General features: G+C 40.4%; 1 protein-coding gene across 1 annotated transcript in view; it reads right to left on the bottom strand.

Moving 5' to 3' along the window:
- Positions 1 to 8808: 8808 nt before the first annotated feature.
- DGKD (diacylglycerol kinase delta) overlaps positions 8809 to 16661 on the bottom strand; it is a 213803-nt gene continuing 205950 nt past the window's right edge. Inside the window, exons 28-30 of the mRNA XM_082251540.1 lie at positions 15237 to 15351; positions 13003 to 13133; positions 8809 to 10085 (exon numbers count right to left, since the gene is read on the bottom strand). Of these exons, the coding sequence (XP_082107666.1) occupies positions 9999 to 10085; positions 13003 to 13133; positions 15237 to 15351 (333 nt within the window). The 3' untranslated portion in view covers positions 8809 to 9998. The remainder of the gene's footprint in view (positions 10086 to 13002; positions 13134 to 15236; positions 15352 to 16661) is intronic.

A 16661-nucleotide genomic window follows, 5' to 3' on the forward strand; every position in this document is an offset into this window, starting at 1 on the left:
CCCAATATGTACTTTAATATTTTTATTTTATGTTCTAGTATAGGAAAATGTAATCCTTTCACGCAATGTTACTGCCAGACGATTATATATGCACTGCAATGATACTTTACAACTAGTTTTGTGCTCACTCAGACCAGTAGGCGAGGTTTTGATGAAATAATTTAACAATGTAAGTTTTATGGTGTTTACTGGATCATTGCGGTCTTTGTTGAATTTTAATATGTTTTTACTATTCTGCTATTTTGTAAAATCTAATAAAAATGAAAATTAATTATTGTCTACATCATTTTTTTTTCAAAAAAAAAAAAAAAGTACAGTATCTCACAAAAGTGAGTACACCCCTTACATTTTTGTAAATATTTTATTATATCTTTTCATGTGACAACACTAAAGAAATGACACTTTGCTACAATGTAAAGTAGTGAGTGTACAGCTTGTATAATAGTGTAAATTTGCTGCCCCTTCAAAATAACTCAACACATAGCCATTAATGTCTAAACCGCTGGTAACAAAAGCGCATACATAAGTACACCCCTAAGTGAAAATATCCAAATTGGGCCCAAATTGTCAATATTTTGTGTGGCCACCAATATTTTCCAGCACTGCCTTAACCCTCTTGGGCATGGAGTTCACCAAAGCTTCACTGCTTGCCACTGGAGTCCTCTTCCACTCCTCCATGAAGACATCACGGGACTGGTGGATATTAGAGACCTTGCGCTCCTCCACCTTCCATTTGATGATGCCCCACCGATGTTCAATAGGGTTTAGGTCTGGAGACATGCTTGGCCAGTCCATCACCTTTACCCTTTTTTAGCAAGGCAGCAGTCATCATGGAGGTGTGTTTGGGGTTGTTATGTTGGAATACTGCCCTGTGGTCCAGTCTCCGAAGGGAGGGGATTATGCTCTGCTTCAGTATATCACAGTACATGTTGGCATTTATGGTTCCCTCAATGAACTGCAGCTCCCCAGTGCTGGTAGCACTCATGCAGTCCCAGACCATGACACTCCAACCAACATGCGTGACTGTAGGCAAGACACACTTGTCTTTGTACTCCTCACCTGGTTGACGCCACACACGCTTGACACCATCTGAACCAAATAAGTTTATCTTGGTCTCATCAGACCACAGGACAGGGTTCCAGTAATCCATGTCCTTAGTCTGCTTGTCTTCAGCAAACTGTTTTCGGGCTTTTTTGTGCATCAACTTTAGAAGAGGATTCCTTTCTTGGGGGACGACAGCCATGCAGACTAATTTGATGCAGTGTGCAGCGTATGATCTGAGCACTGACAGGCTGACCCCCCACCCCTTCAACCTCTGCAGCAATGCTGGCAGCACTCATAAGTCTATTTCCCAAAGACAACCTCTGGATATTACGCTGAGCATGTGCACTCAACTCCTTTGATCGACCATGGCAAGGTCTGTTATGAGCAGAACCTGTCCTGGTAAACCGCTGTATGGTCTTGGCCACTATGCTGCAGCTCAGTTTCAGGGTCCTGGCAATCTTCTTATAGCCTAGGCCATCTTTATGTAGAGCAACAATTCTTTTTTCAGTTCCTCAGAGAGCTCTTTGCCATGAGGAGCTATGTTGAACTTTCAGTGACCAGTATGAGAGAGTGATAACACCAAATTTAACACACCTGCTCCCCATTCACACTTGAGACCTTGTAACACTAATGAGTTACATGACATAGGGGAGGGAAAATTGCTAATTAGCATTTTCACTTACGGGTGTACTCACTTTTGTTGCCAGCGGTTTAGACATTAATGGCTGTGTTGAGTTTTTTTGAGGGGGACAGCAAATTTACACTGTTATACAAGCTGTACACTCACTATTTTACATTGTCACATGAAAAGATAGAATATATTTTCAAAAATGTGAGGGATGTACTCACTTTTGTGAGATATTGTACACATAAACCCCAAATAATTTACCTTTAGTTTTCTAAAGCACTGTGTATTAAAAAAGGGCAATTTTTAAAATACTTTTCACCTTTTATTATCTTTTGTTGCATTTTAATGCTACTCATCTCCTGAAGCTTCCTCAATGCCACTTCGTATCTACAAGCATGACATTTCAGTGATGGCTGCATGGCATTTCTCAATGTGGGTTGTTTGGTGGATGATGCCTGCGGAATGTGTGTTGAACTGATCACTTCTTGTCTCTAAGGGAACCCCTAGGAGAGGGTGACAATGGATGATCACCGCTAGGAGACAGAGCATTGTTACCCTATATCCAGAAGTACTTCAACAAGAAACTTCATGGCAGGATTGTCAGGTATTTTTTTAAAGAAAGCTGCACATATAAAAATATTGAAAATAACTTCATAAAATACATTAACATGACAGAAAAAAATATTAGCAATTTATTTTTTTTAATACATTTTTTTAAAGAACTGCACATATTATAAAAGTGCTATAAATTCTACTTTGTCAGGTGATGATTAAGCAGGCTGCAGGCTACACTTACCTGAGCAGCTCCAGTGTAAGGATCCAGCCGCATAAAGTTCCTATGAAGATCTTCACTTACTGTTTGGGTTCCTGCTGCCTGAACATATTCTATTTTACACAGTGACATTACTGACTTACCTGTATATTCAATATCTTAGACTACAGTTCAGGACACAAGCATTCATACACTATGGGTTATAGGTGTGTAGCTTCAGGTGACAGGACTGGCAAGGCTTTAGAGGACATGCCTCTCAGCGCCTACCCTTTCTCACTTTTGTAGCAAGCAATGTAGAGGAAACCAAGGGATGGAAGGGAGGATGGCCTGTGTCTTGTACTGTACTTCAAGATATAGGATTTACAGGTAAGTAAAAATTCCTCATTTTTTAATCCTACAGTACAGGACATTATTACACCATGGCACGTCCCAAAGCAATGAATAGAAAGGATGGGCAACAATAAGGTAAACCAAACAAAACTGCCAACAGGTCCAACAACAAGGGTCAAAAGACCCAACCTCGGAGAGCTGTTGTAAGAACCTTACAGCCAAAAGCGGAATCAGCAGAAAAGTGGACATCCACCTAGTAAAACTTGTATGAACAGAAGACCAGGTGGCAGCTTACACAATTGTAACTTGTAAGCTCTTGCAATTAGATTTTGAATTAATCGTGCAATAATGGACTTTGAAGCAGGGTATCTCTTGCAAGGTCCTGAGGAGTAGCCTTGAGGTATATCCTATTGACCCTGAATACATTCAAGACAGTGTAGAAAGATTTCCTTTTGGATGCTTAGGAGTATGGCATAAGGATCAGAGGACAATGTCCTCACTGAGGTGGAACGCTGAGACCACCTTCGGGAGAAAGGATGGCATTGGACCTAAGACAACATTGTATTTGCGTAGTATGAAGAAAGGCTCTTTACAGGAAAGAGCCGTTAGTTCAAACATGTCTGGCCGATGTGATAGCAATCACAAAAGTTACTTTGCATGAGAGGATATCCCTGATAGGTTTTCTGCAGTGCAGAGAGAACCAAATTGAGATGCCAAGGAAGCATTGAGTACTTGAAGTGGGCACAATATGAGATACACCTTAAAAATATTCTTCCAAGGGAGAATGACGCTAAGGGTCTTTATCTTTATAAAAAAAAAAAAATGGATAAAGCCAAAATCTGACCTTTAAGAGTACTTAACCACTTAAGGACCAGGCCTATTTCTGACACTTGTTGTTTACAAGTTAAAATAAGTATTTTTTGCTAGAAAATGACTTAGAACCCCCAAACATTGTATATTTTTTTTTAGCAGAGACCCTAGAGAATAAAATGGAGATCATTGCAATACTATATGTCACACCATATTTGTGCAGCGTTTTTACAATTTATTAAAAAAAAAAAAAAAAAAAAATACACTTTTTTTTTTTTTAAATTAAGAAATAAGAAAACAGTAAAGTTAGCACAATTTTTTTTCTAAAGGATAATGTTAGGCCAAGTAAATAGATACCCAACGTGTAATGCTTCAAAATTGCACATGCTCGTGGAATGGTGACAAACATTGGTACTTAAAAATCTCCATAGCCGACGCTTTAAAAATTTCTGCAGGTTTTCAGTTTAGAATTACAGAGGAAGTCTAGGGCTAGAATTATTTCTCTCGCTCTAATGATTGCAGTAATAGCTCACATGTGTGGTCTGAACACCGTTTACATATGTGGGCAGGACTTGCGTATGCGTTCACTTCTACGCGTGAGCTCGGAGGGTTGGGGCGCTTTAGAATTTTTTATTTTACCTTTTATTTTTTACACTGTCCCTTTAAAAAAAAAATTGTGATCACTTTTATTCCTATTACAAGGAATGTAAACATCCCGTTGTAATAGAAAGAGGCAGGACAGATCTACAATAAAAAGCAAAGAAAAAAAATGTAATTTGTTTTTCATCATGAAAAAAAAACGGGCCCTTTAAGGCTGTTGGGAGGAAGGGACGTATAACATTGCTCCGGTCCTCCAAGGTCATAGAGTCGAGTGGGGGCCAGCTTGCCCTCACTCGACTTCCTGCCTAGGAGGGGAAAGGACCGGATCGTTTTCTTCGCTACTGACGACTCCGGTAAGCAGGCAAAATGAAGTGGCGGGAGGGAGGAGGGGGGCGTCACCTCTTCCGCCTCCCATAAAAGTGATCCTGAGGCGAATCTGCCACTGGGACTACTTTTATGTGAAAGAAGACCGCCCACCCTGTAAAAAAATACTGGGGTTATGGCGTCTATCTGCTGCCATAACCCCGATATTTAACATGAAAGTAGTGACGTAAAACTGCGGCGGGCGGTCCGGAAGTGGTTAAAGTAGTTCTAAAGGCTCAACTTTTTTTTTTTACCTTAATGCATTCTCTGCATTAGGGTAAAAAATGTCCCAGTAACTGTATCGTCCCCTCACCCACCTTATAATCCCCTGAATCCTATCTCGATCCAGCATTATGCCAATCTACAGCAACTATCTCTCTGCTCACAGAGCCAGCAGAGGGAGCCATTGGCTCCTGCTGTTGACAATGATATCCTGTAAGCAGAGAACTGTCAATAGGTATACACAACCCGGCTCGGTGCACACAGGTGCGCCCGATCGTAGTCGGCTTCCTATGGTGGCACACTGAAGCGTTGGTGGGAAAGCAAGACACTGAGAAGCACAATGGAATAGAGGACCTACATATGGCAGATCTGGCCTGTTCGAAAGAGCCCAAGGTTTGTCTGCTAGACATCGGAGTATTGTATTTGCAGCAAGTTTTTCTGGGCTAGTGTGGTGCAATAAAAATCACCATTTTCCTCTCTTGGTATATTTTCTTGAGCAGATGAGGTAGGATTGGTACTAGAGGGAAGGCATAAAATTAGCCTAAACTGAGATCAGGGGAATATCAAAGCATCTGAGGCATCCTTGGTTCTGGGAACAAACAGAGGTCGTTTGTTGTTGAATTTGGAAGCTGGGATGTCCATATCCAAAATCTCCCATTTTTTTGGCATCAGATTATTGACATCTGAATGAAGAGCCCATTCCCCTTGATTCAGTTGATGGTTGCTAAGATAATGCATTTTCCAGTTGTCCCAACTGCATCTTGATTTGGTGTCTTTCAGGAGAAAGGTCCAGTGTAGCAGGGTAAACCTGACTGGCCTGAGTTCCAGGTTGTTGTTGATGTAGCTTGGCTTCCCTCAATGACCACGATCCTTAGACTGTTAAAAGTGTTAAATGATCACCTTGTAAAACAACCTATTCAGTTTTTTAATCGAAATGAAAGGCAAATTATTTTTGTATAGATATATATATAAAAAAAAAAAAAAACATTATAAATACCTTTTCCCCTTTTCTTTAATATGTGATCGCATTACCTCTGTTCTCAGCTGCATAAGAGCTGGGGGAGGAGAAGCAGCAGCACACTGAGCTTCACAGTGAATAGCTGTGCAGTGGGGGCATGTCAGAACAAGTCTGATCATTGGAGGAGAGTACACAGAGTTCCCAACACAGCTGGAGAACTGACCACGGTGTTCTCCCCCCTACTTAGTGTGGTCAGTTTTTAATAGGATAGAAGAGGTACTGGCAGGAACACCAGGGATTTCACACAAAGGAAACAACACAAAGAACAGGAGACTTTCTCATACAAGTACATGGTACAGCAGGCACATATCAGGAATATGAAGTTCTTGAATGGAATTGGGCGATTGTTACTGCTTTGAAGGAGTCTACCATTAGGCCTAGAACATTCTTGGATCTCAATTCTCAAACATGTGCTTATTTTCTTTTCTGATAAAAAGACTTTTGCTTGGGATGTGTCCAGGACAAGACCCAATCATTTAAGGTGAAGACAGTAGAGTGCTAGAGAGCACATTTGTTGAAATTGATCACTCAATCGAAGGCCTGGAACAATTAACCTGTCTAGACATTTTTCTGATAGCCAGAAGCAAGAGGAGTCCTTCAGAAGAAGGTTGTTACATTGCCTGTGATCTGGAGTTTCGAGCAGGGCAAGCAGAAGTCCTTTGTGAATACTCTGGGAGCAGAGGATAGGCCAAAGGCAAGTACAAAAAACTAGAAGTGGTTGTCTGCCAATACGAAGCTTAGACTGAGCTAAAGGGGTTGGTAAATGGGAACATGTGGATAAGCATCTTGAATGTCCATAGAGCAATTTATTATCTAATCCCAGAGAGGTAATTACTAACCTTGCACATTCCTTGAGAAATTTTGGAATGTGAAGGAATTTGTTGAGGGATTTTAAATCCAGAATAGGATGAATGCCTTCGTTCAGCTTTAGTACCATGAACAAGTTTGAGTAGAATCCTTTGAACCGGTCTTGTGGCAGTACTGTTATAATGACTCCCAGGGACAAAATGTCATTCAGGGCACTCTACAGAGCTAACTGGGAAGTTTTTGGTTGATTTGAAAGAAAAGGGTGGTGAGGTGGTAGAGTTTGGAACTCTGGATAAAGTTAGTTCTATTAAACTCATGTAAAAGCAATAAACCCTTGTGCAGCTATAAACACCCTAATTAATCATCTCCGTATACAGCATCCAACACCTTTTGAAACCTTCTCGTGTGTCGGTGACATAAAAAACATATAAATGGTGCAGTGCTGTATTTTAGTAAATGTTTAAACCATTCTGAGTATACACATGACAAACAAAACAAAAATTCAACCACTCATATGAAACAGTTCCAGTGCAACAGCCCTTTGTACTTCCTCCTTAGTGTTTTTTCACACAGTGCTATGCATCCACAAAATCTATCCACTAAAACGTGTCTGTGAGCCTTTGCTTAATATACTCACTCCTTCACTTTATAAACCCCCTATTTTAACAGTATTGGTCCAAGATACAGGGTGACCCTGTCTTACCTGTCCACAATGCTTGACTGTAAATAAAAGTCCAGGCTTCACCCATTACTGTAGGCACACCCTTTGAAAGGGTCTTTCGAGACTGGACCACAGTCTTGGACCTGTAGAGCACCCAGTTGCTCACTCACTGTATTGGTCTAAGTGCCAAGGTGAGCCTCCATCCAGTGTCCACAGCAACATTACATCCCCACAGCATGAGGTCAAGATATGGCTCCCAAAGTTTTACAGAGGCTGTGCCGATAAACAAGTTAAGCTAAGTGTGATTTTCTCTGTGAAGGAGAAAAAGACTTCATCTTCAGACACTACCACAAAATAGAGGATTCGGAGAGTGGGGTAAGATCATATTGGAGTTGCCCAATCACTTGAAAGTACACACCTATAACCCGTGGTATAAGAATATTCTGACTGTGTTCTGTATGATTAAGATACTCTTTTTTAAAATCAGTTTTTACTAATTTTTTACATAAATAACATACATACTTCAAGTGGGCTACCCACGCAGGGGAGACACTTGTGCTTAGAAACAGAGTGAGGGGTTTACCATAATAAAAACAATTGGCTCACGTAGCAGTCCACATCATGTCAAGCTCCTATTTGTTTTCTCGTGGTTAAGGTGTCATGAAAAGTAGAAGGGGTGAGATGAAGGGGTACTGGAGCTGGCTCTTAGGGGAGCATCAGGGTCTCATATCCACAACCGTGGAGAGATCTTCCAGCCAACGGCCACCCCCGCTGAATTTTTCTTTCTATCTCTGTTTTCATATGCATCTTGGTATAGGGAAAGGCTGGAATTGACCAGGTGTTTCCAAAAAGTGATAGAGGGAGGGGTTACTTTCTTCCAGTGCATCGTAATTGATTTTCTGTTCTCTTAGCAACAGTTGGGGCTGTGGGTTCCAATGGTCCCAGCAAACACAGCTTTGGGTCCAGAGTAAAGTGGGATAAGGTCACTTTGCTGATAACATCCACCACCTCCACCCAGAACTGTGAAATTATAGGGTGGATCCAGAAGACATGGATGAAGTAATTCCGACTGTTGACAGCCCAAATACGTGGAGGATTATGGCTGGATTCAATTTGTGAAAGTATTGTAAAGTATGCCCTATGGAGGATTTTGAATCAAACCAGCTTGTCCCTGGCAGAGGCCAACTACTTAAACAGCAGGTCCTAGATGTTAGACCAGTCCTCATTGTTGATGTCTGGTAAATCCCTCTGCCATTTACTTCACAGCACAAGGGAGATCAGACAGAATGTTAAAAGATTAAGATACTTATTTACTATGATTTTCAATGCCATTGAATGGCCATAATACAGTATATTCCCAATTCCTATATTCTGTTTTAAGAATTCCACCTAGAGAGAAAATAGCCTAATAACATTTATGTTTGCCCACATTTGCACAGAATGAATGTACATGGAGTTTCACAGCACACATACCTTTGCACATTTTTTATAAATACACCTTTTTTTTAAAAATTAGCTTAAATATAAAAAGGAATCAAGAAGCCAGACAGACATCATTATTAATACATATTTTACTGTTAGAATAGAAGCCATATTTTACAACACTGCTATTTACAGGCATTAACATCACTTTGAAAAAGGCACGGGGACTGCAGTAAGGCACAGGACAATAAATACACCAGGGGAGAGGGATTGTCAGCCTTTACCTGAGGATTTCAGAGTTGTTTCATCTGTCCCTCACGGAAAAAGGTAAGCAAAGGGGGGGAAGGGACCTGCCCGGGATTAACAAGGTAACCGTGGCTGAAGAAAAACAGCAGACTCCTCCAACCACAATCCAAACACAGTTTCAGGAAACAGTCCTTCATTATACATTTTCCGGACAAAGCTGACACTGCAACTGCCACTGCCATCTACGGACAGCAAATAACAGAGCAGAGGTTGTTTCCTGCTATATAAAATGTACCTATAGAAATGTAAACAATCTTTTGATCATAGACCAGAGTGGGCTGTTGCAATATTCTCACCTCACAGCTGGAATTTACAAAAGTCCACAGCAACCACTGATAACATTATTTGTACACCACATCCGGAATGCCATTTGCACATCATACAATTTACACACAGAGCCTGAGAAAACAGCATTCATATTAACACAAGCTACAAAAACTCCACAGTCATCTTACAAGTTCAATAAAATGGCGAGGATACGGTTACAGGCCAAAATCACTTACCTACATCTTAAAGTGTATAGGCAAAGGACAGAGTGTGAGCATTTGCTTGGAGGAATGTTGATGGTTTTTACTCTGCTAAAGTTCCACTAGCAGCACAGTGTCTGTCCCAAGCCACACGAGGTAGCATATACATGAGAAAAAAATTACTTCAGTCACCGTTGGCTTTTGTGGTATTTATATAAAAAAAAACTGCCTTTCATAGCATTCAGCACATGTCTTATGTAGGCAAAAACTCACTAAAGCCCTTGAAGCATTTATACCCTGGATACCACCGTTCTGCGGTTAGCTACAGTATCCCCAGGGCATAACTGTGATTGCCTGCTGTCTAAGGGCACATTTGATAGGATGCCAACTATAACAAAGGCCTCTATATTACTGCTTGCCATGATGCACTGCTGAGATTAGCTGTTCTTATAAAGCGCTATGCTGCAGTAAAACCTAGAATTGGCATGTGCTGTAATGAAGCACCACTGGTCACCCAGACTGGGCCACACATGATGTGAAGACAGATCCTAATCCGCACTGACAGGAGGGGGGCTCAGCTCCCGGATGCCGTGGAGAATTCTCTTCATGTGGCCCACTTTTGTCACACCCAACTCCTGCAGATCAAACAAAAAAAAAAAAAGAAGCCATTGCCTATACTTTGTAATAAGAATCTTTGATAAGAGGCCATACTGCAGACAGTTATGTTATGAAAATCAACACACAGGCAAGCCAGTTATGTTAACTATTGTAGGTAATCGCCCATATTTAAACATTAATACTTTTCAAATATTCAAAATATTTTATATTCTAATCAAGAATGTAGCGTGATATGTTTTTTTTTTTTAATGTTTTTAAATGAAAAAGCATCTAAACCCAAAACCTTAGGTGTAGTTGCTACATTACGTTCTTTTTCAGACTTCCTTTTTATTATTATTATTATTTTTACCTGATAATCCTGGAAAAAAAAAAACACACTGCCTGTCCCCGGATAGCTACATTTAAAATTCCACTGTATCTATGGAGGGAGTCATGGTTGTTATCAGGCTGGACTTCAAACATTGTTTATCCCCAATACACTTCCCCAGTGCACTTTTTGCCTACTTCCCCTAACCTAACCCAATCCTCCTACTCTACAGATGCAGTTGTGCTGTTTTCTTTTACATCCAGAGCCACAAGTCTGCGCCTGCACAATACAGCTCCACAGACTTCTATGGGACTAGCTCAGAAATTCTCCAGCCTTGAAACACAGCCCCACAGAAATCTATGGGCCACTAAAGAGCCAGTCAGGACAGTGCAGAAAAGACTTGCACCTCCGGATATAAACAAAAAAGAAAAGAAAAAAGTGGAATCACAGCTGTCAGATCAGGGTAAGTATGCATGTGGAGTGGAAGGGAGTTCATTTAGGGAAAGGAGGCAAAAAGGATACAATCACTTAGCTTTATCAGGATAGGTCTTCCCATGCTAGCAGAAACCCATGTTAGGAGGGAGAGTGGCCTCTAGACTATGAGGGATTAAAATTGTGCACTGTGGAAAACTCAAGCTGTTACAGCAATTTAAATGCATTTTGACCTGCCTTAGACATCTTTAAAACAAAGTGTAAAAGAGGTTGGCTTCATGATCCTGTGCTGAAGAGTAGAGGCAATTATGTGTTTAGATTAAAGGGTAACTCCACTTTTGGGGGGGGATTTGCAAATAAAAAAAATAATATAGCATAAACAATTGTGACACAAATCACTTTTTAATTGAATGTTATTAAAAATGACCTTTCCTTTTCAATCTGCGGTGCTGTAATTTTCTGTAAAATGCAATGCAATATGGCTACCTGGAGGTGTTCTGTACACAGATAGCCTACAGAACATCCCCCAAATAGGTCATTTCCTGCTTGTGAGATTGGCTGACTGATTTTCACAGTAGTCCCCACTAAGATACAAATCAAACTTTTGGCATCCTCTGCAACAAAAATGTCATTTTTGGACAGATACTCTCAAAGAGAAATCACATCTAAAGGGATGAAGCCCCAGCAGCTTTCCTCAGAGCCCTACAGGAGCAGCAGCAGATTGAGAATTATAGATACTCCCATTAGATTCACTCTGCTCATGAACACAGACAAACCCACTTTATCCTCAGGATAACAAAAGGAAGGAATCTGCAACAAAGTCTGTTAAAATCCTTGCAATGTACAGAGATCACCCAGAGGGGAATGTTTTCTTTTCCTCAACAAAAGTGGAGTAACTCTTTAATGTTTGCAAATTTTCTGAAGAGGGGCAACATGAAAAGAACCACTTCTCATGTACACTACCTTTGTAACTAATATGTGTATTTAGGGTACTTTTAACTATTACAAATAGTTAAAAGTATTGAGTTTATTTTGTAGATAAAAACACATTTCCCATTTTAATTAGTCAAATACAATATATTGCCCATTAATGTTTCATATTTACAATTTTCAGTTAATAGATGCAGTTCAAGGTTCCTTTTCTATGTCTACTCGAGTCAAATGAGTGACTCGCTACTACTCCCCAAACCCTTCCTGCTCTGTTCATAGAGATTCAATTAGGCAGTGACAGTCCTACAGAAGGCTGCTCCTGCTGGGCTGTTTCTTTTTTAAATCCAGAATGCTCTGCAAAAGCCATGTCCCAGGTTCACATTCTATGGATTGTTTATTGGTAAAAAAAAAAGCTTTTAATAAAATAAAAACATGAAATCCATTTAAAAACTTGTAAACATTACACAAACACACAGCATAAGCAAACCAGCTAAAGTTGACAAAAAGCCATTACAGTTTCTGATTAGGCAAGATAAGCATTATTTGGTATGAAACAAATCCAATAATTGATGAGAAATCAAAGCTGAACACATGCAACACATGTTGGTAGTATGGGGTGTATCAATGGAGGATGCAGTATATACAGACATTTGGAGAAGGAGATGTTGGAAGTACAGAATATATTATTGCAGGATGCAGTACAAATATTTGGGGAAAGTAGTGTTGGAAGTACAAGGTATGTTATGGCGGGATACAGTATATACAGAGATTTGGGAAAGGAGGAATTGGAAGTACAGTGTATGCTATGACTTGATGCAGCATATACAGAGAATTTGTATGGGTGGAGGGGTTGGGACGTTAGTAGTTTAGTGTACTTGCTGTTGCTAAATCTAAATTTGAACAATTAATGTTTAGTTAATAGAAGCATGTATAAATAAGTAATGGATTATTTTTTTTACTTAATCCAGAACTGGATTAAACAATGATATTTTTATATCTACCTGGAGTTTAACAATAGGTCACATTAGGACTGGCTTTAGAGTAAGAAATCTAACTGGATGTAAAAACGTTGGTAACGTTGGCCATGCAATACAGGATCCTAGATATGCACTAGACAGATTTGACATGCAGTGATTGGTCAGAGGAGAGAAAGCGCACTAGCAAAACACAGCAATAAATTATTGGATACAGAACAAAGGGTGATCAGTAAGCAAAAATACAGAGTATACAAGATAAGTCGGAGCAGAGACATCTGTGAGAGGTACCTTGAGGTCTCGGCGCTCTAGGTGGAGAAGCTCACAGCCTCGGATGTCATGGCGAGTAAAGACCTCCTTGTACTCAGACAGACTAAGACGCTCCAACCAAAGAGAAACCTCTTCCGTCCCCCAAAGATGAGCTGTCAGAGAAAGACCCTCATAAGAAACCACACCCCAAAGCACAGAGACACCACTTCCCAAGGTAAAGATGGCCCGCAGTCCAAAGCAGAGACACCAATTAGGTAAGAGGAAGGACAGACAGCATATAACCAAATTTATTATCATAGGTATAAAGAAAGTTGGTTTTCCTCGTAAGCATCAGGACAGCAGTAACACCCTATGAATATCTGCACAGTTTTCAGCTACAGGTAAAAAACAATTTAAGGCCCCAGAGCAATAGATGTGTAAACTGTTCTATTCTATAAGGGGGAAAAACAGATAAATAACAATACTGAGGTATATTCAGAAGGAACAACATAGGCAGCAGGTCTGGATTCCTACAACAAAGACATGAAACTAGTAAACACATCTATGAAATACTGTAGAATTTTAGCTTAGATTGTGTACTTGACTGCCTAATATAGGAGTCTTACCTGACAGTCCTTAAGAGACTTGGAAAAATTGTTGATCCACTTAACTGGCCTTTTAGCTCATATTACATTTTAATAAATCTGGGCACCTTTTAACCACTTTCCATCCTTATTAGGCCTCTTACACACGATACTCCTGTTTGAGTATCTCCTCTTTCAACCGTAAATTTCAGGCGTATTTGTCTTATTGAAATGCGCACATTTTTATGCATATGCGTTCTTGCAAATTCGCACAAATGTATTCTCGTGTTCTAGTAAAATATGTAAATTTACATTATATCAGAACAGTATGTTCGCGTGCGTTCATTTGTTCGCAATCGTGCATATTGTTCACGCATTTGTGCGTATTGGGTGTAAATTACTGTCCAAAAATGCAGATTTTTCTATTTTGTTCTTACTGAAGAATGCAGGGGCTGTATTTTAGCTGAGAAAAAAAAAATAAGAAGCTGTTCTGAGCTTTTTTAAGCTGCACGGTGTGCAAGAGGCCTTAGCCTGCTAGATACTTAAGCACCATAAAAGAAAAGAAGAAAGGGAAATTCTGCTTTATTCCTTATAAGAAATGATGTGAGCACACCGCTGATATACAAAAAAGGGATAAACAGGTATGCTTTGGCCCAATATTAGTTGCTCCCTATGCAAATGTGGTAATTACAACATACATCAATCAGTCTGTGATGCAGGGACAGTCCAACTGCCAAATAATCTTTGTGCCAAAATTTTCCACAGATGTGCACGAATTGCCTAAGCATACATGTTTATTCCCATGAAGACAGACACTCCTGAAGCAGACTTTTCCCATGCGACAATATTAGTGATCTACCACCCAGCCAATCAATTCTCCCTTCACCGAGGAGTCAATCAGGGGATGCCTGACGGAGTTGGAAAATGCCCATAAACATAATTTGCTCCAGATTCAACTCTAAGTGTCCATTCACACAACTGCGACTTGTCAGTCTGACAAGTCGCGGTCCGTCGCGGTCCATTGTGTGCTACAGGAACCGTTCTAATAGGAGCGACACAAGTCGCTCCGACTTAGAAAAAGGTTCCTGTACTACTTCGGGGCGACCTGGAGCGACTTGCATAGACATTCATTATATGAAGTCTGTGCAAGTCGCGCCGAAGTCGCGGTGCACGCGACTTCACAGGTCGCCCCCAAAGTCGTGCCGCGTTAGTGTGAATCGGCACTAATTGATCTAATTGGGCACCAATCTTCTGTTTATAAACAATTTAAGAATAAACCACACCCTCCCCCAATTGTTTACTGGTAAATGTGTAACGACACCTGAAATCTTGTTGGTTGCATGCAACGCTATATATATATATATATATATATATATCTTACCTTTGTTTTTTCCTAAATCAAGCTAGTAACTCATTTATGCTTTTCTTTTTTTGTATCCCCCCTTATGGTTTTAAATTCAATTTGACTGTGCCACTGTACAAAATGATGTGACGTAATGTTATCAGCCTTTTATGTGCAATGTTAGTATAAAACTCTTGGATATGTACACATGTATTTCTTCAATACAGACAGCATAAATGCTGTAGACACACGAAGTGCAGACTCTTGATTCAAGGCATATGGCACAGTCTGTCTGCCTATGCCTGCTTGTAAACCTTCCTCTACCTGCATAGCTAAATGGCGTCATTTACCAGGCGGCCCGGTGCTGCTCCGGGTCTCTTTGTTCTTGGTATTCTTCTCCTTCTTGAACTTGTTGACCAGTTTAAACCGACTGCTACGTCTTAACTTGGAGAAATCCATAAAACCCTGTGCACAAACAAGAGAAGGATCACTGGGTACCCACATAAAAGGCTAAGCAGATACATCATGCCAGGAGCCAATATACAGTTAGGCCCAAATATATTTGGATACAGGCACAATTTTTTTCAGGTATTTACCGAAACAGTTTCAAGCTATAGTTATATAATTGAAAAGAAAGTGAACACTCTTTAGTTTAATTTGAGGGTATGTACATCCAAATCGGAGGAAGGGTTTAGGAATTACAGCTAAGAATAGCCTTCCCTTCTTTGTCAGGGGACCAAAAGTGATCGGACAAAAGCCGTTTCATGGCCAGGTGTGGGCTACTCCTTCACTATTTCTTTATCAATGAAACAGGTAAATGGTCTGGACTTGATTCTAGTTGTGGTATTTGCATTTGGAGACTATTGCTGTGAACCTACATCATGCGTTCAAAGGAGCTGTCCAAGCAAGTGAAACAGGCCATTGTAAGGCTTCAAAAATGAAACAAATCTATCAGAGAGATAGCAGCAACATTAGGAGTGGCCAAATCAACAGTTTGGTTTGGGTACAATCTTAGGAAAAAACGCACTGGTGAGCTCAGCAACATAAAAAGGCCTGGACATTCACGGAAGACAACAGTGGTGGATGATTGCAGGATCCTTTCTATGGTAAAGAAAAACCCATTCACAACATCCAGACAAGTGAAGGACCTTCTCCAGGAGGTGGGCGTATCAATGTCAAAGTCTACAATCGAAAGAAGACTTCACAAGAGCAAATACAGGGGGTTCACCACAGGGTGCAAACCATTCATAAGCCTGAAGAATAGAAAAGTCAGATTAGACTTTGCAAAAAAAACATCTAAATAAGCCAGACCAGTTGTGGAAAAGCATTCTTTGGACGGATGAAACTAAGATTAATCTGTATCAGAATTACGGGAATAAAAAAGTGCAGAGAACGCTTGGAACAGCTTAGGATCCAAAGCACACAATGTCATCTGTAAAACATGGTGGAGGCAGTGTTGGCATGGGCATGCATGGCTTCCAGTGGCACCGGGTCATTGGTGTTTATGGATGATGCGACAGAAGCAGCAGGATGAATTCTGCAGTGTTTAGAGATATACTGTCAGCCCAGATTCAGCCAAATGCAGCAAAGTTGATTGGATGGTACTTCACAGTACAGATGGACAATGATCCTAAACACACTACAAAAGCAACCCAGGAGCTTTTGAATGAAAAGAAGTGGAATATTCTGCAATGACCGAGTCAAACACCCAATCTCAACCCAATTGAGCATGCATTTCACTTGCTGAAGGCAAAACTAAAGGTAGAAAGACCCAC

This window comes from Pelophylax lessonae (genome assembly GCF_965119305.1).
Source record: "Pelophylax lessonae genome assembly, chromosome: 3".
Lineage (NCBI taxonomy): Eukaryota > Metazoa > Chordata > Amphibia > Anura > Ranidae > Pelophylax > Pelophylax lessonae.